The 21,538-nt window shown below is 22.1% G+C and overlaps 5 protein-coding genes across 9 annotated transcripts; 1 reads left to right on the plus strand and 4 right to left on the minus strand.

The window, feature by feature from the left end:
* Positions 1-503: 503 nt before the first annotated feature.
* LOC122717877 (superoxide dismutase [Mn], mitochondrial) lies at positions 504-2,444 on the minus strand. The gene is made up of 3 exons (XM_043942366.1): positions 2,268-2,444; positions 1,111-1,400; positions 504-1,023 (listed from the first exon to the last, which is right to left on the minus strand). The coding sequence occupies exons 1-3, from the start codon at positions 2,303-2,305 to the stop codon at positions 695-697; spliced, it is 657 nt and encodes a 218-aa protein (XP_043798301.1). The 5' UTR covers positions 2,306-2,444; the 3' UTR covers positions 504-694.
* Positions 2,445-3,135: 691 nt separating this feature from the next.
* On the minus strand, positions 3,136-9,218 carry LOC122717872 (pre-mRNA-splicing regulator female-lethal(2)D). Of its 4 annotated transcripts, none has more exons than XM_043942352.1 (6): positions 8,859-9,218; positions 7,425-7,778; positions 5,161-5,285; positions 4,909-5,087; positions 4,673-4,827; positions 3,136-4,595 (listed from the first exon to the last, which is right to left on the minus strand). In XM_043942352.1, exons 2-6 carry the CDS (start codon positions 7,651-7,653, stop codon positions 3,880-3,882), a joined length of 1,404 nt encoding a protein of 467 aa, XP_043798287.1. In that variant the 5' UTR covers positions 7,654-7,778; positions 8,859-9,218; the 3' UTR covers positions 3,136-3,879. The 4 variants fall into 4 exon arrangements, with proteins under 4 accessions (XP_043798287.1, XP_043798290.1, XP_043798289.1 ...); XM_043942355.1 differs by lacking the exons at positions 7,425-7,778; positions 8,859-9,218 and adding exons at positions 5,789-6,246; positions 6,423-7,033; XM_043942354.1 differs by lacking the exons at positions 7,425-7,778; positions 8,859-9,218 and adding exons at positions 5,789-6,246; positions 6,398-7,033.
* Positions 9,219-9,835: 617 nt separating this feature from the next.
* Positions 9,836-12,017, minus strand: LOC122718101. The gene is made up of 5 exons (XM_043942798.1): positions 11,454-12,017; positions 11,010-11,288; positions 10,612-10,951; positions 10,152-10,527; positions 9,836-10,068 (listed from the first exon to the last, which is right to left on the minus strand). Exons 1-5 carry the CDS (start codon positions 11,916-11,918, stop codon positions 9,855-9,857), a joined length of 1,674 nt encoding a protein of 557 aa, XP_043798733.1. The 5' UTR covers positions 11,919-12,017; the 3' UTR covers positions 9,836-9,854.
* Positions 11,750-21,025, minus strand: LOC122718100 (golgin subfamily A member 4-like). 2 transcript variants are annotated; one of them, XM_043942796.1, is made up of 10 exons: positions 20,704-21,025; positions 20,391-20,478; positions 20,152-20,321; positions 19,692-20,033; positions 15,840-19,632; positions 15,262-15,578; positions 15,044-15,073; positions 14,606-14,908; positions 14,291-14,342; positions 11,750-11,880 (listed from the first exon to the last, which is right to left on the minus strand). In XM_043942796.1, the coding sequence occupies exons 1-9, from the start codon at positions 20,788-20,790 to the stop codon at positions 14,319-14,321; spliced, it is 5,154 nt and encodes a 1,717-aa protein (XP_043798731.1). In that variant the 5' UTR covers positions 20,791-21,025; the 3' UTR covers positions 11,750-11,880; positions 14,291-14,318. The 2 variants fall into 2 exon arrangements, with proteins under 2 accessions (XP_043798731.1, XP_043798730.1); XM_043942795.1 differs by lacking the exon at positions 11,750-11,880 and having other exon boundaries at positions 13,994-14,342.
* Positions 11,887-13,747, plus strand: LOC122718102 (transmembrane protein 177). Its single transcript, XM_043942799.1, has 3 exons — positions 11,887-12,022; positions 12,684-12,817; positions 12,895-13,747. The coding sequence occupies exons 2-3, from the start codon at positions 12,711-12,713 to the stop codon at positions 13,673-13,675; spliced, it is 888 nt and encodes a 295-aa protein (XP_043798734.1). The 5' UTR covers positions 11,887-12,022; positions 12,684-12,710; the 3' UTR covers positions 13,676-13,747.
* Positions 21,026-21,538: the final 513 nt, after the last annotated feature.

A 21,538-nucleotide genomic window follows, 5' to 3' on the forward strand; every position in this document is an offset into this window, starting at 1 on the left:
GAACACGTTGCGATGCGAAGTGATGCGATTCAACTTGAACCAATCGATTATTAAAGGCGCGATTAAACATTTTTTATTCTTTTTTAGCATTCGCTTGTACAAACAACTTAACTATGTGGCGCTGATATCTTTTAAACAATAAAATTTTTAAAAAATAATATAATAGTTCATGATTTTCAATGCATATTGTTTATTAATATTATATCAAATAAAAACAAATCTCATTACAATACGATAGTTATCGATATATGATAATTTAAATAAGGCATTTCGATTTGAGCGCGAAAATTTTTCAATTTAATATTGATTATTATTGATTCTTATTAATTGTAAAGTTAATATTAATATTATTTTTTATATATAAAAATAATTTTTTGAAATAATTAAATTAAAATATATTAATGATATCCTTTTTGTTTTCCATTTATTAAAATATTTCTTAAGTTTTTAAAAAAAATTTAATTACTTTCTATTTTATTTTAAAACAACAATAAAAAATAATATTTTAGCATATTTTATTACTATTTATTTTATTACTATTTATAATTACATATGTGTATAATATAAACAATATGTGTACAAAATCACAAATGTCTTTTTAAGACAAATGCAAACATAGAAAATATGGAATTAATTTTTCAAAAACATTCACATACTAGATAAAAATCACTTTTGATGCTATGATATTCATTCTCTAAGATCCAATAGCTTTCTTATAACGAGAATTCACATCATTCCAATTCACGACATCAAAGATAGCTTTTACGTAATCGGGTCGAACATTTTTATATTGTAGATAATACGCATGTTCCCAAACATCAATACCAAAAAGTGGTATTAAACCAGTTGTAGCTTGCAAAGGATCTTGATTAGCGCAAGTAGTTATCCTTAAAGATTTTGATTTTTGACAATACCCAAGCCAACCCCAACCAGAACCTTGAATCGCAACGGTATTTTCAGATAACCGTTTTTTCATTTCTTCTATGCTACCAAAATCTTTTTCGATCTGATTAAGGAGTGCAGCTAAAAAAAATGCGCTTTATAAAATTAATCATATTAAAAAATATTATAATATAATAATTTTTAATCTTATTCAAATAATTTATTTACCGTCTGGTTTACCGCCATTTGGGGAAAGATTGCACCAAAAAATCGAATGATTCAAATGACCACCACCATTGAATTTAATAGCAGGACTCAATGCAACTTGTGTATTAACATCACCTTTGGCAACAGCTTCTTTCATTTTTTCTTCGGCAACATTTAAATTATTTACATAAGTCGCGTGATGCTTTGAATGGTGAAGTTGCATAATTTCGGCGGAAATAATAGGTTCCAAAGCTTTGTAGTCATATGGTAAATCAGGAAGTGTATGTTTTGTTCTCACAAATGTATCTTTACTAAAAATAAAAAATAAATATTAGAACTATTTTTAAGACACAAACAAAAAAATTTTTTAATAATGATAATTAATATTAAATAAAAGAAATAAAATATACAAATTTTGTCATATTTAAGTTTTTAAAAAATATTACATCCATAAAATATCAATTTTATTTTTATTATTAATATAAATATTTCTTCATTATATTATTTATTTTTTATTTTTTAATTTGTATAATTTTTGTATTTTTTACATTAAAAAATGATTAATAGTTGTTTTATTTTATATATATATATACATGATACTCAAAAATACTGATATTCAAATATCATATTGACAAAGTACTTATCTAATATATCTATATGCCAAAGGTCAAACTAAATTTATATTGATTTTTTTATAATCACAATTAATTTAAATAATTTAACAATATAATTGAATATTATTCAACAATATGTTTTTAAAAAATTACAATTTTTTATACATAATTCGATATTATTAAATTTGACAGATACAACATATATATTTTGAATACAATTAATAAATTTTTGATTAACAATTATTATTATATAAATAACATTTTGAATTCAATATAAATGATCATAAATTGAATTAGACATATATATATATATATTATATTAAATGATCAGAAACAAATTTATATTATTATACGTTCAAAATTTTAATTTCATTATTATATTTTCAAGTATATATATATTAGTCTTCTAATATAAATATATATAATATTTACGATTTTATTAAGCACAATTATCATATGAATAAAAATTTTAATATTAATGACAAGAAAAAACGAATGATGAGGTTAGAAATTATATAATATCAAATATATGATAATTATAAATGAAAAATAATATAAACTTACACTGTATTGGAAAATAGGATACGTCTTACTGCAAACATTGTTAAAATGCGAATAAATCAAGTTACTCTTATATATTAATATCACAAAATCATAAAATGTAAGAGCAATATGCAATTATAGATATACTGTACACCTTTGCGAATATATTAATGCGAATGCGAGTAAGCCGAAGAATGGCTTGACTACTAACTACATATATACAAATATCAGTTATTACGTCACAGATTCTATTGGGGATAAAACAAATACTAAAATAATATTTCTTTAATTAATATCCCTTGCATATTTAATGAGATATTCTTATAATTAAAAAAAAATTAAATATAATAATAAATTTAATAACTATTATCTTTTTTTGTAGTTCAATTAATAAGCTAAAGATATTTTATATAACATTAGAAAAATAATTTCATTTTATTTTTAATTTAATCTTCAGATATATTAATTTTTATAATCGTAAAAATTGAATTAAACTATCACGTGTATTGTCACTTTTTTCTAGGTTAGAAAATAATCTTTAATTAATAAATTGTACGTTATATAATAATAATAATAAATTTTTATGTAGATATATTAAATTGAATTACAAATTATATTTTAATTATGGATAATTTTTTTAAAAATTATATATATATATAATATATATATTATATCCTAAATAGAACATACACATACTCATTGAATATTATACACTAAAATTATAAATGGATTAAAATAAAAAATTAATTTTTATAAAGAAATCAATTAAAAGTATGTTTTTATATAAATAATATAAAATAATAATGTAAATACTTTATATATTTATCTTTAAAAAGAAAAAAAAAATATAATTGTGTTTGTAATCTAAAAGATTAATCTACAAGTTTTACTGAAATTAATGTTGTTTTATATTTCATATAATTTACAGGTATTTAATAAATCTAACAAATAGACCTCAATTTTATTATACATAATTAAAAGCACATTTTATGTAATAACGAATTTTGACACGCATGTCTCACAATGAAAAAAAATAGTACATACATACAAATTATTGCGCACATAATCATATATAAATCTATGTATGTGCGTCGTCGTGTACCAGATATTAACATTTGTGTATTTACATAATAAAGAAAAGGCATAGCCCTAATTATTACTTTATTGTTATTTATATTCCTTATAATTGTTTTAAAAAATCTAACAAGATGAGTTACTATCAATGTTTTAATGAATTTACAAAAAAAGCCATTAAAAACATTGAAGCATTTTTTTATAACGAATACTTATTGAAGAATTTAATGCGATTTCATTGCAAGAAAAAAGAAATATAGTTTTAACTATCTACCCCTTTATTCCAACGCCACATTATTTTGTGAACATATTATCATATGTAATCAAGTGCAATTTTTTCGGCATTAACGTGACTTCAAAATATCCAAATATGAAATATATTTACAAATTTATATTACGAAAAATTATATAAAATTATTAGAAATATTTATCGTGATGTGAATGTATTATAACTTTTAAATATGAAATATTATATTCAACTTATGTTGTATATTAAGTCACGTTAAGCCTTATTTGTATATAACAAGTGTTTGTGTATAAAATTGTTCTAGAAAATTGTTCATTCTGGATCGCTTTGAAGCGTCTCACCATTAGTTAAAACTAACGCATCATCATCAGCTTCATTATAATCAAGAGAAAGAATACTCTCTCTTCTCTTTTTTTTATGTGTCCTTTCATCGTCACTACCTGGTGCACTTTTGTCCCTTTTGGTCCTATCCCTACCCCTAGTTATTCTAGTTAGCATCTCTTCCCCATTAGTTTTATTGTTATTTCTATTATGACTTTTGCTTCGTAATATCCTTTTATTATTTCGATTTTCTTCGTGTTCTTCTTCCCTATCACTTAATTCCTCATTTTCAACTTTAATTATCAAAGCAGCTGAATCACTTGAGCTTTCATCATTATGATCCGCTTGATTAGGTTTTCGTTCAATCCGTTCTGTTCTTTCAGTATTTGAAAACTCACAAGGCGATCGTTGCGATGACAACGGTGGAGTCCTAGCACCTTTGCACACATCACTATCTTCTATAGATTTTAAAGTCTTTGTTTCTGGAATTGAATTTTCCTCTGATTCCTCTTTTTTAATTGGTGGTGTATGAGGAGACAAACCATTTGTTAAATTATTTTCACTTGAATTTGCTTTCAATGCTGCATTTTCTTGTTGTAATAATGTTACTGATTCACGAGCTTTACGTAATTCTTGTTGTAAGAAATAAATTGTGCTCTGCATTCCTTCAACATCTTCATCTAAATCTTGTAAAAATTCATCCAATTCTGTAACAAAAATATCATAAAAAAATATTAATTTAAACCTAACATATTTAATATATAAATAAAAAGAATATAAAAACCTGATTGTGATTTTTTCATTTCTTCACTAAAACTTCTTTGAAGTGCAAGATCTCCTTCTAATTTAGCAATTCGTCCACTAGCAATCATACGACCTAATTCTTCATTTTCTTGATATAATAATCTACATTTTGCCATTAATCTTTTACCTGTATTGCTATAAAAAATTAATATATAAAAATATTACAAATCTAAATTTATTATTTATTTCTATTAAAAAATGTAAATTATTATTTACCTATCGGGTGTAAATTTCCAGGCACTAAGTTCATTCTGAGTGTCCTCTAATTTAGCTTTAGTTGTAACAAGTTCTTGTCTTAATTTCTGAATTAAAATATTAACAGCAGGATCTAGTAGAGCAGATCTTAATGCCACAGCGGACGGAGCATGAGCAGCTTTCATTTCGGCAATTTGATTCTAAAAAAAAATTATATATTAAAATTTCTGATTTCATTAAATTAATCTATGAAAAACTATAAAATTTACATACAATATATTCTTGTAATTCTTGTTCTTTAGAAGCAAGTCTCCTAACTAAAATCTTCTCTCTATGAGATGCTTCTGCATGTTGTTGCCTGTATTTGCTTTCAGATTCTCTCAATGAAGATAGGTCACCTAAAAAAATAGTTATATCATTTTCTTTTTTAATTGAAACTTTATTGTTTAAAGCTATCTATGTGTTTCGTTAATTTGTTTTATATTTATTCTAATCATTATTAATATAAAATTAAATTGTACATAAATATATGTATAATTTAATCATAATAAATAGATATAAAAATATATAATAAAAATATGTTGATATATAAAAATCTTAAAAAAAATTATTAATTTATTATTTGAATTTGAAGAAGATATATCTTTAATTAATTTAAAATATAACTTTAATTTAAAATATTTTTATAATTTTATTTTTTATGATTTTATCAGTTTATGAAATTAATGATATTTAATAAAAAATTTTAATTATATTTTTATAACTAGTTACTAATTTAAAATTTCTTTTATATTATTTTTTTTATAATGTATCTTTCACTTTTAATAATTTATTTAATTAATAGCAAAATATGCAAATTTATGAGACACATAGAGAGCTTGAAACCTTAAAATATATGTACATTTAGAATAATAGTACAGACTACTCTGTACAGCTTTCTTTTTTTTTTGATACTTCACAATTGTATATTCTTGGTGAAATAAAGCATAGTGGTGAAAATCTACTACATACTGTTTTGCCCTAAGTGCGCATAAACAAAATATGTTCTTATATGTATGTGACATTGATTGCCTGACAACTGACATTTTTAATTAGCGCATACTTTGAGTTTGGAGTCGTTGCATCGTGCCATTTGTGAGATTCTCTGTGCTTCCACCGAGACCAAGAGTGGACGTTATTTTTCTTCCATGAAAATAGATAGACTATTTGTTGCAGACACAGATGTTGTCACAAGATGACCTCCTGGCCTTATTTGATCAGGTTTGTATTTTTTTCAGATTGGACATCAGGAAGTTATGGTGCAGGTACAAATGCATGCATGAATTGCGTTCATAATGGGAATAAACAGGGATGGTTTGTCTAGGAACATAATTAAAATTGTTCAATTTTATCAGATATATCTATATATATAAAATGATATTAAAGATTGTAGATTGGGATAAGAATTGTTAGGATTGGAAAAAGCAGCTGGAATTTCAGATCATAACTGCATCAATTAAAGGTTTCGTACTTCACCAAGACTTAGATTCACGCACCCCTGGCACAGAGTTTTGTGGGCCAAAGGATGACATAGGACCTCTGTTTTTACTCTTCTGAGTGGTATATTCAAAGCCAGCAAGGATGTTGTATTTCATTCAATCCTCGCAAAGTGGAAACTCGATATCCAATGTACACACAAACACACACGCACTGTCCTGCATCTGGCAGTGTGTTTTACTACACTGTAGAATTATACGTGGCACACCGCACGGTCACTTAAGAGGTCATATCAACAGTAAGCTGTGTGTGTTTAGAGTAAAAGAAATGATTTATATATATTTATAGTGAACACATTCAGAAAATTGTCATCTCTTCTTGTCACACAATATCACTTTTTTTCAATATGCACTTTGCTTTTAGCATTAAGTGATTTTTAATATCAATAGTAGCGCAACTTAACACCAAATAATAAAATTATGCATTACTTGCATAATATTATATTAAATTTTTTGTATATGCAGTGTACATGACCGCACATCACTTCTGCTCACCAAAAAATTTCAAACACTGTACATATTGGCATTAATTTAATTGCCCACACTACACATCACAAATGTAGTTTTCAAAATATTACAATATTACTATATCACTAGCCTTTATCTAGAGTCTATTACCAAATTGATCTATTCAATGCTTTATATATAGCATGTTACTTTATATATACATAAATTTTCTACAACTATAATTTATTTATAGATATCATAAAAAATATTTTTAAAAAATTTCATCTATATTATTATTTTACTTATTTAGTGAAAAATTTTCAATTTTAGAACTTATAAAAAAACTTATTTTTATTATCATTATTATTATTATTAATTATTAATTATTAATTGTTATTATTATCCTAAACACAGTACTAATAATATGCTTAATCCCTAATCTTAACGTCCCTATAAGAGTCTTGTTTCATACAAGAGACCGTTGTGTTCTGGCATTCATAAATTCGCTTAAGAAATGTGGTGAGTGAGATGGTCTCACTCAAGTGATCTCAGTACCTTCCTGGGCTGCCGCCTGGGCCTCTAGACACTCCACATATAAGTCCTGTTCATGCCACTTGGCTGCTAGCTCGTCCTTTGTCATGCTGTCCAATTGCTGTTGTGTTAGCTTCACACGCCTTGGTTGTCTAGGTGAATGAGGACTGCTTTTTCCTCCTGTACTATTATTTTGTGGACTTCTTGGTGAAGATGGACCAGCAGATTTAACATCATTGCATTCCTCTGCCATTTTATGTCAGATGTAATGGAATCACACCCAGGATCTTAAGTAAGTTTTGAAGCCTACTTCTTCTTTAATTCTTTAACTGCAACGGGTGCGTTGATAATATGCTATTAATGCTAGCATACATTTGCCTGAAAAAAAAACTTTTTTTAGTATAACATATAATATACTGATAATATAAATAAATTAAATAACTATATACTATTAAAAATGTAATATTATTGATAAAATTATTTTTTAAAATATATAATTATTGAAAATAAAATATTAATTTAAATTGAATTGTTATAATCATAATATTATCATTATCATGAACATATTTATTTTTATATTCAATAACTTTTATATAATATATAAATATAATTATTTTATAAAAACTATAATAATAATACTTATATAATATTCTTATAGTTAAAGTTATATAGTGTAATGTAATAAGGTTATATAGTATAAGTCATAATATATTTTACTATTATATATATTAAAATATATTATATATATTATAATATTAAAATATATTATAGTATATTATAATATATATAATATTAAAATATATTACTGTGAATAATAAATCATCTATAAAATTATATTTATAAATTCCTACACATAATTTTATATTTAATTCAAAATAACATATTAATATTTGATATTTTATCGCAAAAAATTTGTAAAAAGTATAAAGTTATTATTGTTGTATCTAATATTGTAAACGTGAACATATAACATTACTATATACATTATTTACAAATATTTTATCTTCAGATTATTCTTCCACTTGTCATATATTGAAATAAAACTTTTACAAGGCGCAGGTTCAAATCCGGCTTTTAGAACATACCGCGTGATTGAAGAAGGTCACGTGGCACGTTTAATGTTTTATTGCGACATGCAAGGTAGGGAATGTAAGATCCAGTTATCTATAGTCGAAGGGAGCATTGACGCCATTATGTCGACTTGCTGCCATGAACGAAAATTTCGCGATATAAGATTAAAATATATTGTCTTATTTAAATCATTAAAATTACTTATATATATGAATTATAAAATAGATTTAAAAACTTCATACAAAATAATGCACCTGTAATCATACAACTATCCAGATGTTTGATTTAGTTGTAATAATTATATCTTTCCTAACATAGATCGTAGTATATTCATTACAATGTAATATCATCTAAGAATGTAATATTATTTTTGTTCACTTCACATACCTGATATACTGACACGCCTATCATTCTTGAAAAATGTTTGTATCCAGTATTGGGTATAACGTGAAACGATGAAACACGATACCATGTATGTATATACACATGCATAAATATATGTGTACGTATATATATATGATATATATGTATACAAATGTAATTTCGTAGTGTCTTATAAGCAAGTAGAAGCTTTTGTTAGCAAGTTCTTCGATTAATCAATCAAAAAGAGAATAAATATTATGTATAAAGTTTGTCTCAATGTCCCGCGCATTTAAATATAACATCAATACGTGTACACGATATACATATCACGAAATCTCTTGAAAACCATGCCACTATAGTTTTACACAGTAATGTAACTAATCATGAACAATGATTACTGCCGACCTCACGATCAGAGCTAAAGAAACGAATATCAGCGCATGCTCCAATCACAATTGTCCAACTACAGTGCTGACATAGAAATATACCAAATATTTTTCGATTAACACAATATAGAAAATATTCAAATAAAAAAATAAAGTTTCAAAAAATCACTATCGATCAGAATGATTTCTTTATATGTTTTTCGAAATTATTTGTTATTAATTTTTATTTATAAATTTATATATTAAATATATCACGTGAAAGTTCTAATATATATGTATATTATATTTCAAATGCCGAATCAAACTTCTGAATTACATTCTAAATGATCTAAAATATTTCAAAATGGCATGTTTAAGCCCGCCATTTTTAAAGTACTTAATAATACAAACTTCAGATAATAATTACTTTGTATAAAAAATATTTCTTTTTAAAAAATAAAATACTTTAATTATTTGAAACAATATATATTTTTAGATATTATAAAGTAATTAAATATTCTAAAGTAATAAAATATCTGAATAAATCTTCGTTTAAAATGATGTAAATATAAAATTAAAATTGTCTATTGATTAAATAATATAAATGAAAAAAAAACTTATTCTTTCATAAGACTAACTCTTGATTTTTTTTATTTTATTTTTTTATAGTTCCTGAATTTATGTTTGTCGATTTTATTGATTTTACTTTAATAGGTGTTGTTTTCATTTTAATAGGTGTTGTTTTCGAAATTTTTGTAGGTGGTTTAATCATTGAAATACGATTATTCGTTGTATTGAGCGTTTCCAAATTTGATGAAGCACTATTTTTTTGTTCAGAAGATGTAAATTTTTTTGTTCTTATTAAATTTCTGCAATTTAAAAAATAGGATATATGGCTTAACTTAAACTACTATATATTAACTTTTATATAAATAAATAATATCATTTATACCTATTCGATAAATCAGAATTGATTGTAAGATTTATTTTACTCATGCTATATCTTCCGCTTTCTAAAAACTTTTTTCCTGTGTCTGAAGGTTTTAATAATGAAGTATTAGAATTAGCAGGTGAGGGAATATAAAAACTATTACGGCGAACCTTGGATTTTGAATTCTCTTGTTCAAGTTTTAAATTTCTTCGAGTAAGAGGTTTAGAAAGCGTTGGTTGAATTTTTGGGGTTTGAGCTAAATTTCCCGAAATTATTTTTTGCTCGTAGCTTAATTTTGACAAAGACTTGATATTTGAATTTGGTCGAGTTGATTTGTAAGGACTAATAATAGCAGCTGTATTTGCCGGTGCTGATTTTACAGATGTAGCATCATTATCTAATATAAAGATAAACAAATTTATTAATAATTATCTAAAAAGAGTTATTTCCAAATTATATTTATCTAATATATTATAATCACCTTGAAAAGGCGATAAATCAATCGATGTCTTCGGTTTATTGATTAATAAAACATTAAGAGCTTTTTCTAAGTTTTGTTGTGCTCTTAAAATATATTCAGTCACATTTTTAGGATTCTCAATTTCGCTTTGTAAGGAAATTTGTCCTAAAGACTTAGATAATTCAGTAAGTATAGCAGGAGAACTCGTGAGTTTTGGTGGCGATGGTCGTGGTTCTCCGTCTAAACTTCCAGTTTCGATATCCCATGTTTTTTGACGTTGAAGAGTAGGTCCTTTTTGAGAAGTAGTGTGACTTACAGATGATTCGAGATTCGTATTCTTACTTTGATCCTCAGAAATACTCTAATATTGCAAAATTATTAGTAAAAAAAAATTTTAATGTCACAAATGAAATATTTACATTTAAATTGATATTGTTTGTACGAAAACATATTTCCGGTTGTGTATGACTTCGTGTAACATTTTTTTTTGAAGTATCCTGAGTAGGTCTTTGTTCGCAAAATATATTACTTATGCGTGAAATATTTAAATTTATATCTGTATTACGATTAACGTCCGGCTCATATACGATTGTATCAAACAATTTATATGATACATCACGCAAAACTCGTGTAACGTCTTTTGATAAACGAGGTAATAGATTACTACCAGTTTCTTCCACTTTTTGTGCAATATTATCCTGAAAAAAATATTAAGATATTTTATAGAATTTTCTAATTTTAAAATTTGTTTTATTATTATAAATTTATAATTTAATTTCATTAACATTGATTTTCAAATGTGAAAATTTTTTAGATAATAATTAAATTAAATCAAAATTATAATAAATATTTTAAAAACGTACGATACTTCCAGTAGGTTCGGTACCACTAATTGTCCAAAAAGATGCATCCTTAATATGATCAGAATTAGGACATTGACATGTAATTCCTCCTAATTCTAACACTGCTTTCATGTTTGATATATCACATTCGATTGCAACTTTAAGAATTCCTTGTTCAGATTCTGTTTTCATATTATTTTCATTTTTTTTAAAGATAAGTGGATCATTATATTTTTCAAATGAAAGCAATTTAAATCCGATCGCTTGTAAAAAGGTAGCTAATATTGATACATCTAGTTTTGCAGAATGTCGAATATCGCGCATTTCTTCATCAACATGCGCATGTAGTCCGTTTATCCATTTGAGTACCCATTGGTAAAACTTTCGTTGTGCACTTGTAGATTGTGAAAGAACACACGTACCGGTATCCATCTCGAAGAAACATAAACTGAATAGCATAGAAAACAAACTGTTCTTGAGATTCATGTTTAAATTTTTTTTATTGATAACGGAATTATTAGTAAATTCATATTTGTATTGAATATATAACAGTTCTTGTTATTGAATTATAAACATTCAAAATAATACAAGTAAGCAATGTTAATATATATACAATTTACATATGAAATTAAATTAGTTTCATTATTTAATAATTTCTCTAAAATATTATATGTGAATATAATGTGTATACACTACGTTATTAACATGTTAAAAATATTTATTTAAGTATTTTTTTTATTTCTATTTAAGTAGACAAATTAATATTTTTTTATAAATTTCATATTTCTAATTTTTATTTATAATTATTAACAAAAATTAAAACACAAATGAAATAATTGTTATATCATGATGTAAGAATTATTTTGTAACTGAATTCAAATTATACATATTCGAATTTTTTTGAACTTTATTATGCATATTTTATAAAAATTATATTGTAGCTTTTATAGATATTCTATTATTATATCAATTGTTATTTTATATATATTATATAATGTTATTATATATAAAATTTTGCATTATATATATTTAGGTTATATTAAATAAGATAAAAATTAATTCTAAGGTTTTCTTAATTATATATTTAATTATATATTTATTTTTTATATTTTTTTTTACTTTATTATATATTTAACTTTTTTTTTTTATTTATAAATTTTTTGTATATAAATATATATATATATATAAATATAATAATTTATTGTATTTTTTATTTATAAATCAATATTTATTTCATTTTCTTTATTTCAGGATCTATGAAAGATCAACTATTTTATAATGAAAATATTTTTAGAAGTTGCTATAGCATCTGCTGTTGTATCTATACAAACTCTTCCACAAATTTGGTTTTTAGATTATTATAGGAAATTTAGAAGTAGATATGAGTAAGTATAAAAAAATATTAAAAAATATTAAGAATTTTATAATATAAAATTATTAATTTTATCAAATTATATAATAGTTTTAATAATAATGAAATACCAGTTCGAAAAGATATTCAACAAAAATTTCAAGAAGTAATAAATGATTTACATATACCAAAATCAATAAGTGAAAAAATTAAACTTTTCAATGTTTATGATATAAATATATTTCATGCTGGAACAACATATACAAAATATGGTGCTATAATTGGAATTCCAGTAAATTTTGAATATGATGATATTAAAAATATGACAGAACAAACCATAACATTTCGAAATATACAAGTTAATTGGAATCCAGAAATTAATAAAGAATTTCAAAAATCTTTAATACTTTCAAAAGATGCCCAAAAATTTTTAATGGCTCGCAAAATTTTAACAATTACAGAAAATTATTTGTTATATGAAATACTTGATTTATCTTTAAATACCATAATAGGAATAATAATATATGAACTACTGTATTTAGTATTAAAAGTTACCAAGAAACAAAGAGGCAAAAATATTTTTTGTATGAGTATTGCTACATTTACAAGTAGTTTTCTCTGGTTATTAACAAGCAATGCACAAGATTATTATAAAGAACTCCAACTCAATGAGAAAATGGCTACACTTAATGATAAATATATTAAAGGTGGTATAGAATATTATGAAAAATTATCAAAAAGAAATAAAGCCTTGAGAGTACTTTTAGGGGAAAAAGGTACATATCTATTTACATCTGATGGAAATGAGAATACTTTTTTTGAAAAGTCAATTCCAGTTTCTGACCAAATAGATTATTTTAAAGCAAAAATACAAAATATCCAATTAACATAGTATCTATACAGTGTATAATATAATATATATATTATTTAAAAATTGTAAAAAAAAATTGTAATAATAAATTGTAATAATATTAAATTTATTATTATTAATTTTTAAATTAACTTTATTTATTAATATTTATTAATTACATAATTTATGTACAATACAAGTATTATTTTTAAAGATATTCTTATTTATAATAAAATTAAATGTTTCAAATTAAACTATTTATAAAATATTATATACTTTTGACATGTTTTCATTTTATGTAAAAAATTATAAGAAAAAAAATATTTATGTATATATATTTAAAGTTATGACAACTTTATAACAATAATTTTTTATTCTATTATAAATGGTTATAAAAGTTAATAAGTAATAGCATGCTTATTGATGAACAATTTAATGTGAATATTTATAATTCTATCATAATAAAATTTTATATATATATAAAATACAATAAGAAGCAAAGTAATTATATTTAATCGTTTTTACCTGTAAATTGTGTAAAATTTTTTACAATATTTTCCTTTAACATTTATAATATTGATGGAATAGATCCTTTTAAAATATATATTCCATAAATAAATACAAGATACTTACAACCTAATATACAAAAGTACTTACACAATTTTTAAAGATATAGTATTTTGCACTATGTGAGACCTAGAGAACCAAGCTGAAACATCAAAAAATTAAAATTTAAAATAAGAAAACATTATATAAGATATTTATGAAAGTTTTCAAATTTCTAGAATATATAATATTCATTAAAATCGATAAAAAATTTTTTAAAAAATTAGTTTTATTTAATAAAAATAATTTATTTATTAAAAATAATTTATTTTTATTGAATTTAATATATTTTTTAAAAAAATATATTAAAAAAATAAATTTTTAAATTAATGTTTTTTAAATTGATTTATTTTAAAAATTTGTTACCAATGTCATCTTATCTTCTTCTTTTTTAAGTATTTTTGCTGTTTGTTCTTGATCAAATTTAACAACTGCAGCAATCACTCTAGCAAGCACCATTGTTTCTCTTCCCATCATGTATTCAAATAAAATGTTTCTGAGATATTCAATTTCTGTTGAATCTTCTAATGTATCATGTCTTAACTTCATTAATTTTCGAAGTTCGGCTAATTCTCGTCTTTGAGCTGTTAGAGTTTGTTGAAGTGTGTGGAAAGAACCAGTATTTGATTGTACAGCTGCCATTGCAACTCGTGAAGTGCTCTCTAATTCCTAAATAAAATTTCATTTTTAATGAATTTTTTGCTCATTATTTTAATTAAGATTTAATTATACATATTAAAAAAAATACAATTTTAAAATATAATTAATTGAGTTGAATGAAACAAATTGAGTAAAAGATTTTACCTTATCAATTAAATCATTTTGTATATCAGGCTGGAAAAAATAAATAAAAGTAAATAAAAATAATAAATAATAATAATAATAATAAATAAATATAAATAAAGTTATAGAAAATTAAAAAAGTAATATATGAAATTGAAATAAATAACAAAAGAAATTTTAAAGTGAATAAAATATAAAATATAAAATATGATATTATAAAATATTTTATTTCAACTAACCCTTCTTTCATTTCGCCATTCTCGCGTTAATTCATTAATTTCTTCCTCATGTTTTGCTTCCAATATATTAGTTTTTTGTTGTATAACTGATTTCCATTTTTTTTCTATTTCTTTAATTTCATCTGTATGATCTTTCTTCATTATTGTAATCTTTTCCATTAATTGATTTATATCTTTTGCTTTTTGTGACATCAAATTTTTATTTTCTAAAATTAAATTCTCAATTTGTTCAGATTTGGCTGTTAATTCTATTTGAAAATCTTTTAATTGTTCTTTGTATTGTTGTATAAGATTTGATTCATAATTTTGTTGACGATCTAAATAAGAAATATTATTTATGTTATTACTTATAATATAATAAAATAATATAATATTTATATAATTATATAAATTATATAATTTAATAATTATATATTAATAATTTTATATAATTATAATTATATTAATTATATAATTTATAAAATTCTTATTATAGAATTCATCATTATAGAATTCTTATTAATCAGATAATTAAAAAAATAATTTTGAATATAGAATAAATTTATAGAATAAATTTATAGAATAAATTTTTAATTTACCAAATCGTTTTTCTAAGGCAGCATGTAGCTCTTCTTCCTTATCATGCAATTGTGCTTGAAATTCCTTAACCAATTGTTTTAATCTCATACTTTGTTCTTCTTCATTTATTTTTAATTCTTGTTTCAAATTATCTACTTGATTTTTCAATTCATTACTAATAAATTGCATTTCTAATTCTTTTGCTTGGAATGTTATTAATGCTTCATCTAGTTGTGCTTCTAATTTTTTATTTTCTTCTTCTAATTTATCATTTTTTTGTATGGAAAAGTCATTTACAATATTATTACTATTTATATTTTTTATTTCTTCATTCAATGCAATATTTGATTCTCTAAGAACTTTTATTTCATTTTGTAACTCAGTAATTGTTTCTTTTAAATGTTTGACTGTATTTGTCGATTTTGTTGTTTCTGCCATTGTTTCTTCTTCAGTGGTTGAAAATTTTAATCTCTCAATTTCTTTTAATAATTCCATATTTTTTGTATCTAATAATTTTAATTCTGCTACTTTTTCATCTACTGTAACTTTTAATTCATCTATTTCTTTAGTTAATTGTTCCTTTTCTATATTTTCATTTTGTATTTCAAATAATAATTCTTTATTTGTAGTTTTTAATGTATCAAGTTTATTTTTTAATTCATTATTTTCACATTCTATTTGATTTAAATTGGAAATCTTAGATTCTAAATTATTTACATAAGATTGAAGTTTTGTATTTACATTTTCTAATTCCATAGTTTTATTTTTCAAAGATAAGTTTTCAATAATTAATCCATTATTTTGAGATTGTATCTCTTCTAAATTAGCTTTTACTATATTTAAATTATTTATTTCTAAATTTAAATTATTAATTTCTTCTTCAACAACTTTTAATCTTTTAACTTCTTTGTTTAAAAATTCTAATTTCATTAAAAGTTCTTTATTTTTTTCTTCTATTTCATTATTATTTTTTAAAGCTAAATTTAACTTATCTATTTCATTATGTAAATTTTCATTTTCTTTTGTTAGATATTCTTTAGTCTCTTCTATTTTTTTTTTATGTGATGTTAATTCCTTGATTTGGAAATTCAATTTTTCACTGTTACACTGTAATTCTGAATTTAATAATACAATTTGATTTTTTAAGTTTTCTATGTGCTGTTTTTGTTCATTTAAGGAAATTTTATATGATTCAATTTCTTTTTCTAATTGTTTATTTTCATTTTGTAATTGTTGATTGTATTTTTCGTAATTTGTAATTTTTTCTTTTAATTTTCCATTAGATTCATTTAATTCTTGATTATACTTTAAAAATTCGTTTTGTTTATCTTTTAAATTTTTATTTTCTAAATTCATTTCATTTTGAATTAATTTTAATTGTTCTAATTCAAAACTAATAGTTGCATTATTATTTTTTAATATTTCTATTTGGCAGTTTTCAGATTTTAATATATTCACTTCATTTTCTGATGTTTTTACTTGTTCTAATAATTTAATATTTAAAGTTTTTATTTCATTAATTTCATCATTTAAATTTTGAATTGTAATATCTTGTTGTTGTTTAATAGTTTTTAATTTTTTTAATTGACAAAGTTTGTTTTGTATTGTTTGTTGTATAGTTTTATTTGAATTTGTAAGTTCAATAATTTCTTTTTCATGTTTTTCAATTAATTTTACATGATTTTCATCTTTAATTCTTAAATTAATTAAATAACTTTCTTTATTTTCCAATTCCTCATTTAAAGTATTTATTTTTACTTCTTTTTCAAGTAAATTTTCATGTAAAACTTTAATTTCTAATTGTAAAGTATTTATTTTTTCTTCTAATTTATTGCAATTAGAATTTTCAGATTTTAATAATGTAATTGTTTTTGTTGTTTCTATATATTTCTGTTCCAATTCTTCTAATTTTTTTGCAGTATTATTTGCCTCTTCAAGTTGATTTTTTAAATCATATATTTCATTTGAAAGTAATTGATTCATAGTATTGACATTATTGAGTTCTTCTTGCAAAGATTTAGATTCTATCATTAATAATTTTACTTGTTCGGGTAAATTTCTTAAATCATATAATTTGAAATTAAGATTATCAATTTCAGCTATAAGTTTACGATTTTTTAAATCAATTTCGCATTGTTGCGCCAATTTTATGGACATATCATTTAATTGCTTATTATATTTTTCCAAATTTATTTCTAAATTAGATTTTAAACATATAGTATCTTTTAACTCAACTTGTAATTGATTATATTTTTGTTTAAGTTCTTCAAATTCTTTCAATTTAATTTGAAAATCTACATTATTTTGAATAATATTATTTGTTTTTAAAAAAACATCAAATTCATCTTTTAAGATAGAAATTTCATTATTAACTTCTGTAAAATATTTCATTGCATTACTTTTAATATACATGTTATCTTCTTTTAATTTTTTAGCAAAAATTTTATAATTTAAAATATTTCTAATTAAATTATTTTTTTCTTCATAAAGTAAACCAATATTAGAACTATTTGTTTGAAGTTTATTATTAAGATCAGAAATAGTAGATTTACAAGATTGAAGTTCTTTATATATTTCTAATAATTCAGTGTTTTTATTTTCTAATTCATAGTTTAATTTAATTATTTCTGTATTGTCTTGTATTTTTTCTTTAAGAATTTTCATTTCTGCTTCTTGAATTAATAATTTTTCTTTCATTTTTTCCAACATCGTTGTATATTCATGTATTTTAGCATTATAATTTTCACATACTTTATCTCTATCAATTAAAGCATTTCTCATATTTTCTAATTCTTTATCAAGACTTTGTATAGTGGCTTGTAATTTTTCAATTGTTGTTTCTGCTTCTTTTGTTTTTTCTTCAGCAATGATTCTTTGTGCATCTTGTTCATTTTGAAGTTCTGTACATTTTAATTTGTGATTTGAAAATTCAATATACAAATCTTCTTTATCTGTTTGATATTTTTTAGTAAGCTTTTGTAATTCTTCTAATTTATTTTTCATCTCTTGAAGTTCAATTTCTTTTTCATCTAATTTAGATTTTAAATTTTGACATATTTCAATATCATATACTTTTGTGCTTTTTTCTATATTTTCTTTATTACAATCTTCTTCGTGATATTTTAAGTCCATTTTTTCCTCCAAATTAATTAGTTTTTGTTGCATTTCTTGTTCTACTGATTTTAAAGCTTCCGGTTTTCCATTCGAAATATCTTGTATAATTTCTTTTTTTTCTGAATCTGAATTTTGAATATTATATGATAGTGTTAATTTTTCTAATTCAAGTTTATATTTATTAATGATTTCAGTTAAATCTTCTTTGGATTCTGTCATATGTTTCAAATCTAATTGTAGTTTTTTAATTTGTTCTTCTTTATCTTCCAATTCTCTATGTATTGAAAGTTTATTTTCAGCTAAGGATATTACAGATTCTTCTTCACGTTTCTTCAAAATAACCATTTGATCTGTTAAATTTTTAATTTCTGTACATGCATAATTTAATTCTTTATTTTTCTCTGCATATGAAATTTTTAATGTTTCATAATCAGATTCTAATGTATTTTTTTCTGTTAATACTTCAGTAAATTTTTCTTTATTTCGTTTCAAAGATTCTTTATACTTGAGAACAACATTTTCTAATTTTTTTAATTTATCTTTTAACTGTGTATTTTCAACTAATAAAGTATTGACTGAATCATCAGAAATAATTGATGATCCAGTACTTAGATCAATAAGATTATCTTTTAAATTTGTTTTATGATCATTATCTGATAATGTTTCTAAATTTGGTCCAGTTGTTTGCAAAAGTTTAATCTGCAATGAATGTAATATTACAATTTGGCATATAATAATTATTAATTTTTTAATACTACCTTTGTATTTAATGTATTAATTATATGATCTTTTTCTTCAATATCATTTCTCAATGCTTCTTCCAAATGAGCTTTTGCTTGTTGTTCTAACTGACATTGTTCTTTTAAATCAGCTATTCTTCTTAATACTTTATCTTGAGTTTCTACTAAAACAGATTCTAATTTACTTTTTATCCTTTCTAATTCTTTATAATGTGTTGCTAAATCAGTATATCTTCCTCGATATTTATGATATTTTGCTTGTACTTTTCGATATGCTGAATATATCTGATCTTTTGTAACTTTGTCTAATTGTGAATTTATATTTTCATCTATTTCACTAGCAGATTGATCCATATCAGACTATAAAAAAAAATTAATAATTAATTACAATTACATTTAATATATTAAATATTACAATATTAAATATTATAAATAATATTAAATTATTATTTTTATGATTAAAGATATTTTACAATACCTGTAAATGATATAAATTAGCAGGACTTTCATAAATTGGAAAAAGAGATGAAGTATCACTAGTGATACTACTAATTGATGATCTTCTTGAGATACCTATGGAATTTGATATAGGTGATATTAAATCTACATTTTGAAAACCATGTTTTATAGGACTATTTTTAGGAGTTTCTGTAAATCAATTAATTTTTATAAATATTTGTTTAAATTAAAAAAATAAATAAATAAATTAAAATTTACCATCTCCTTCTTCTGTTAAACTAAAATTGTCATTAGATGCAGATAATTCTTGTACCGAACTATTGGATAAAGCAGGTGATACAACTGCCTAAATTAAATATATTTGTTAATATGCAAAATATATGCACATGTAAATTTTATTTTGATTACACTAATAAAACAATAAATTTTTTTTATATTTTTATAAAAATACATTTTGTATATAGTTATTAAAAAACAATTATTTTTAATAAAAATATACTAATTTAATTTTATAAAGTAAATTTTAAAATATTATATATAATTTATTTTAATTTTAAATGAAATGTCAAACCTGTGCTAGTTGTTGCATGCTTGCTTGTAGTCTGGCAGGCGATTGTTTCATTTCTTCTGCGAGTTTATCTTTAAATTTTTTAAACATTTTGACAAAATTTTATGTTCGTTTTTATTTTCGTTATTATTGAATTATATAAATTTCCATAGACGTGTTTACGTGGAATAAGGTTGGAACTAAACTTGAGAAATGTCAAAAGTTAAATGTAAAATTAAAAGCATTATTCTATATTGTTTGAAAAAACACCTTTTAAAGTTATATGAATCATTGATTATAAAACAAATATAAAATACTTTAATACTTCAAAATAATACGTTTTTATTACGATATTAAAAATTTTGTATGAGAACTATTATATATATAACGTAGTACAGTTATTGTCATTGATATTAATGTTAGATAGATAGAACTGTCAAAAATTACTTTTGAATAAATATATTTGAATCAATTTATTTTGTATTCAGTTTATAATTTTTATATTATATAAAATTTTATTTGTTTTAAAATTTAATTAATTTTTTTAAATCAATTAAAATAAAAAAAATATAATGATATATAAATATAAAAATCATTTTAATCAGACTTAAAATAAAATATAATAGATATAAAATATAATAGATATAAAATATAATAGATATAAAATATAATAGAGAGTGAACATATAATTTATAAAAATTTTTAATTTTTTTTTGGTAGTATTTCTATTAGATATTAAAAATATAAATTAAATAAAATTATTGAATTAAAATATATAATTATATAATTACAATATAATTTTATGTAGTAACTTTTAATATATATATGTCAATATTGATAATCACTATATATATAAATT

This window comes from Apis laboriosa, unplaced genomic scaffold (assembly GCF_014066325.1).
Source record: "Apis laboriosa isolate Shangri-la unplaced genomic scaffold, ASM1406632v1 scaffold5_cov152, whole genome shotgun sequence".
Lineage (NCBI taxonomy): Eukaryota > Metazoa > Arthropoda > Insecta > Hymenoptera > Apidae > Apis > Apis laboriosa.

Coding starts and splice junctions, on each gene's coding strand:
- LOC122717877 (XM_043942366.1), bottom strand. CDS start 2,305: ATGTTTGCAGTAAGACGTATCCTATTTTCCAATACAGT. Junction 1,401..2,267: donor ATCCTATTTTCCAATACAGT/GTAAGTTTATAT, acceptor TTTTATTTTTAG/TAAAGATACATTTGTGAGAA. Junction 1,024..1,110: donor AAATGGCGGTAAACCAGACG/GTAAATAAATTA, acceptor CATTTTTTTTAG/CTGCACTCCTTAATCAGATC.
- LOC122717872 (XM_043942352.1), bottom strand. CDS start 7,653: ATGGCAGAGGAATGCAATGATGTTAAATCTGCTGGTCCATCTTCACCA. Junction 5,088..5,160: donor AAGAATTACAAGAATATATT/GTATGTAAATTT, acceptor ATTTTTTTTTAG/AATCAAATTGCCGAAATGAA. Junction 4,596..4,672: donor AATGAAAAAATCACAATCAG/GTTTTTATATTC, acceptor TTTTTGTTACAG/AATTGGATGAATTTTTACAA.
- LOC122718101 (XM_043942798.1), bottom strand. CDS start 11,918: ATGAATCTCAAGAACAGTTTGTTTTCTATGCTATTCAGTTTATGTTTC. Junction 11,289..11,453: donor CCGAACCTACTGGAAGTATC/GTACGTTTTTAA, acceptor TATTTTTTTCAG/GATAATATTGCACAAAAAGT. Junction 10,528..10,611: donor TGATTTATCGCCTTTTCAAG/GTGATTATAATA, acceptor TCTTTATATTAG/ATAATGATGCTACATCTGTA.
- LOC122718102 (XM_043942799.1), top strand. CDS start 12,711: ATGAAAATATTTTTAGAAGTTGCTATAGCATCTGCTGTTGTATCTATA. Junction 12,818..12,894: donor AAATTTAGAAGTAGATATGA/GTAAGTATAAAA, acceptor ATTATATAATAG/TTTTAATAATAATGAAATAC.
- LOC122718100 (XM_043942796.1), bottom strand. CDS start 20,790: ATGTTTAAAAAATTTAAAGATAAACTCGCAGAAGAAATGAAACAATCG. Junction 20,479..20,703: donor GCATGCAACAACTAGCACAG/GTTTGACATTTC, acceptor TATTTAATTTAG/GCAGTTGTATCACCTGCTTT. Junction 19,633..19,691: donor TTAATACATTAAATACAAAG/GTAGTATTAAAA, acceptor CATTCATTGCAG/ATTAAACTTTTGCAAACAAC.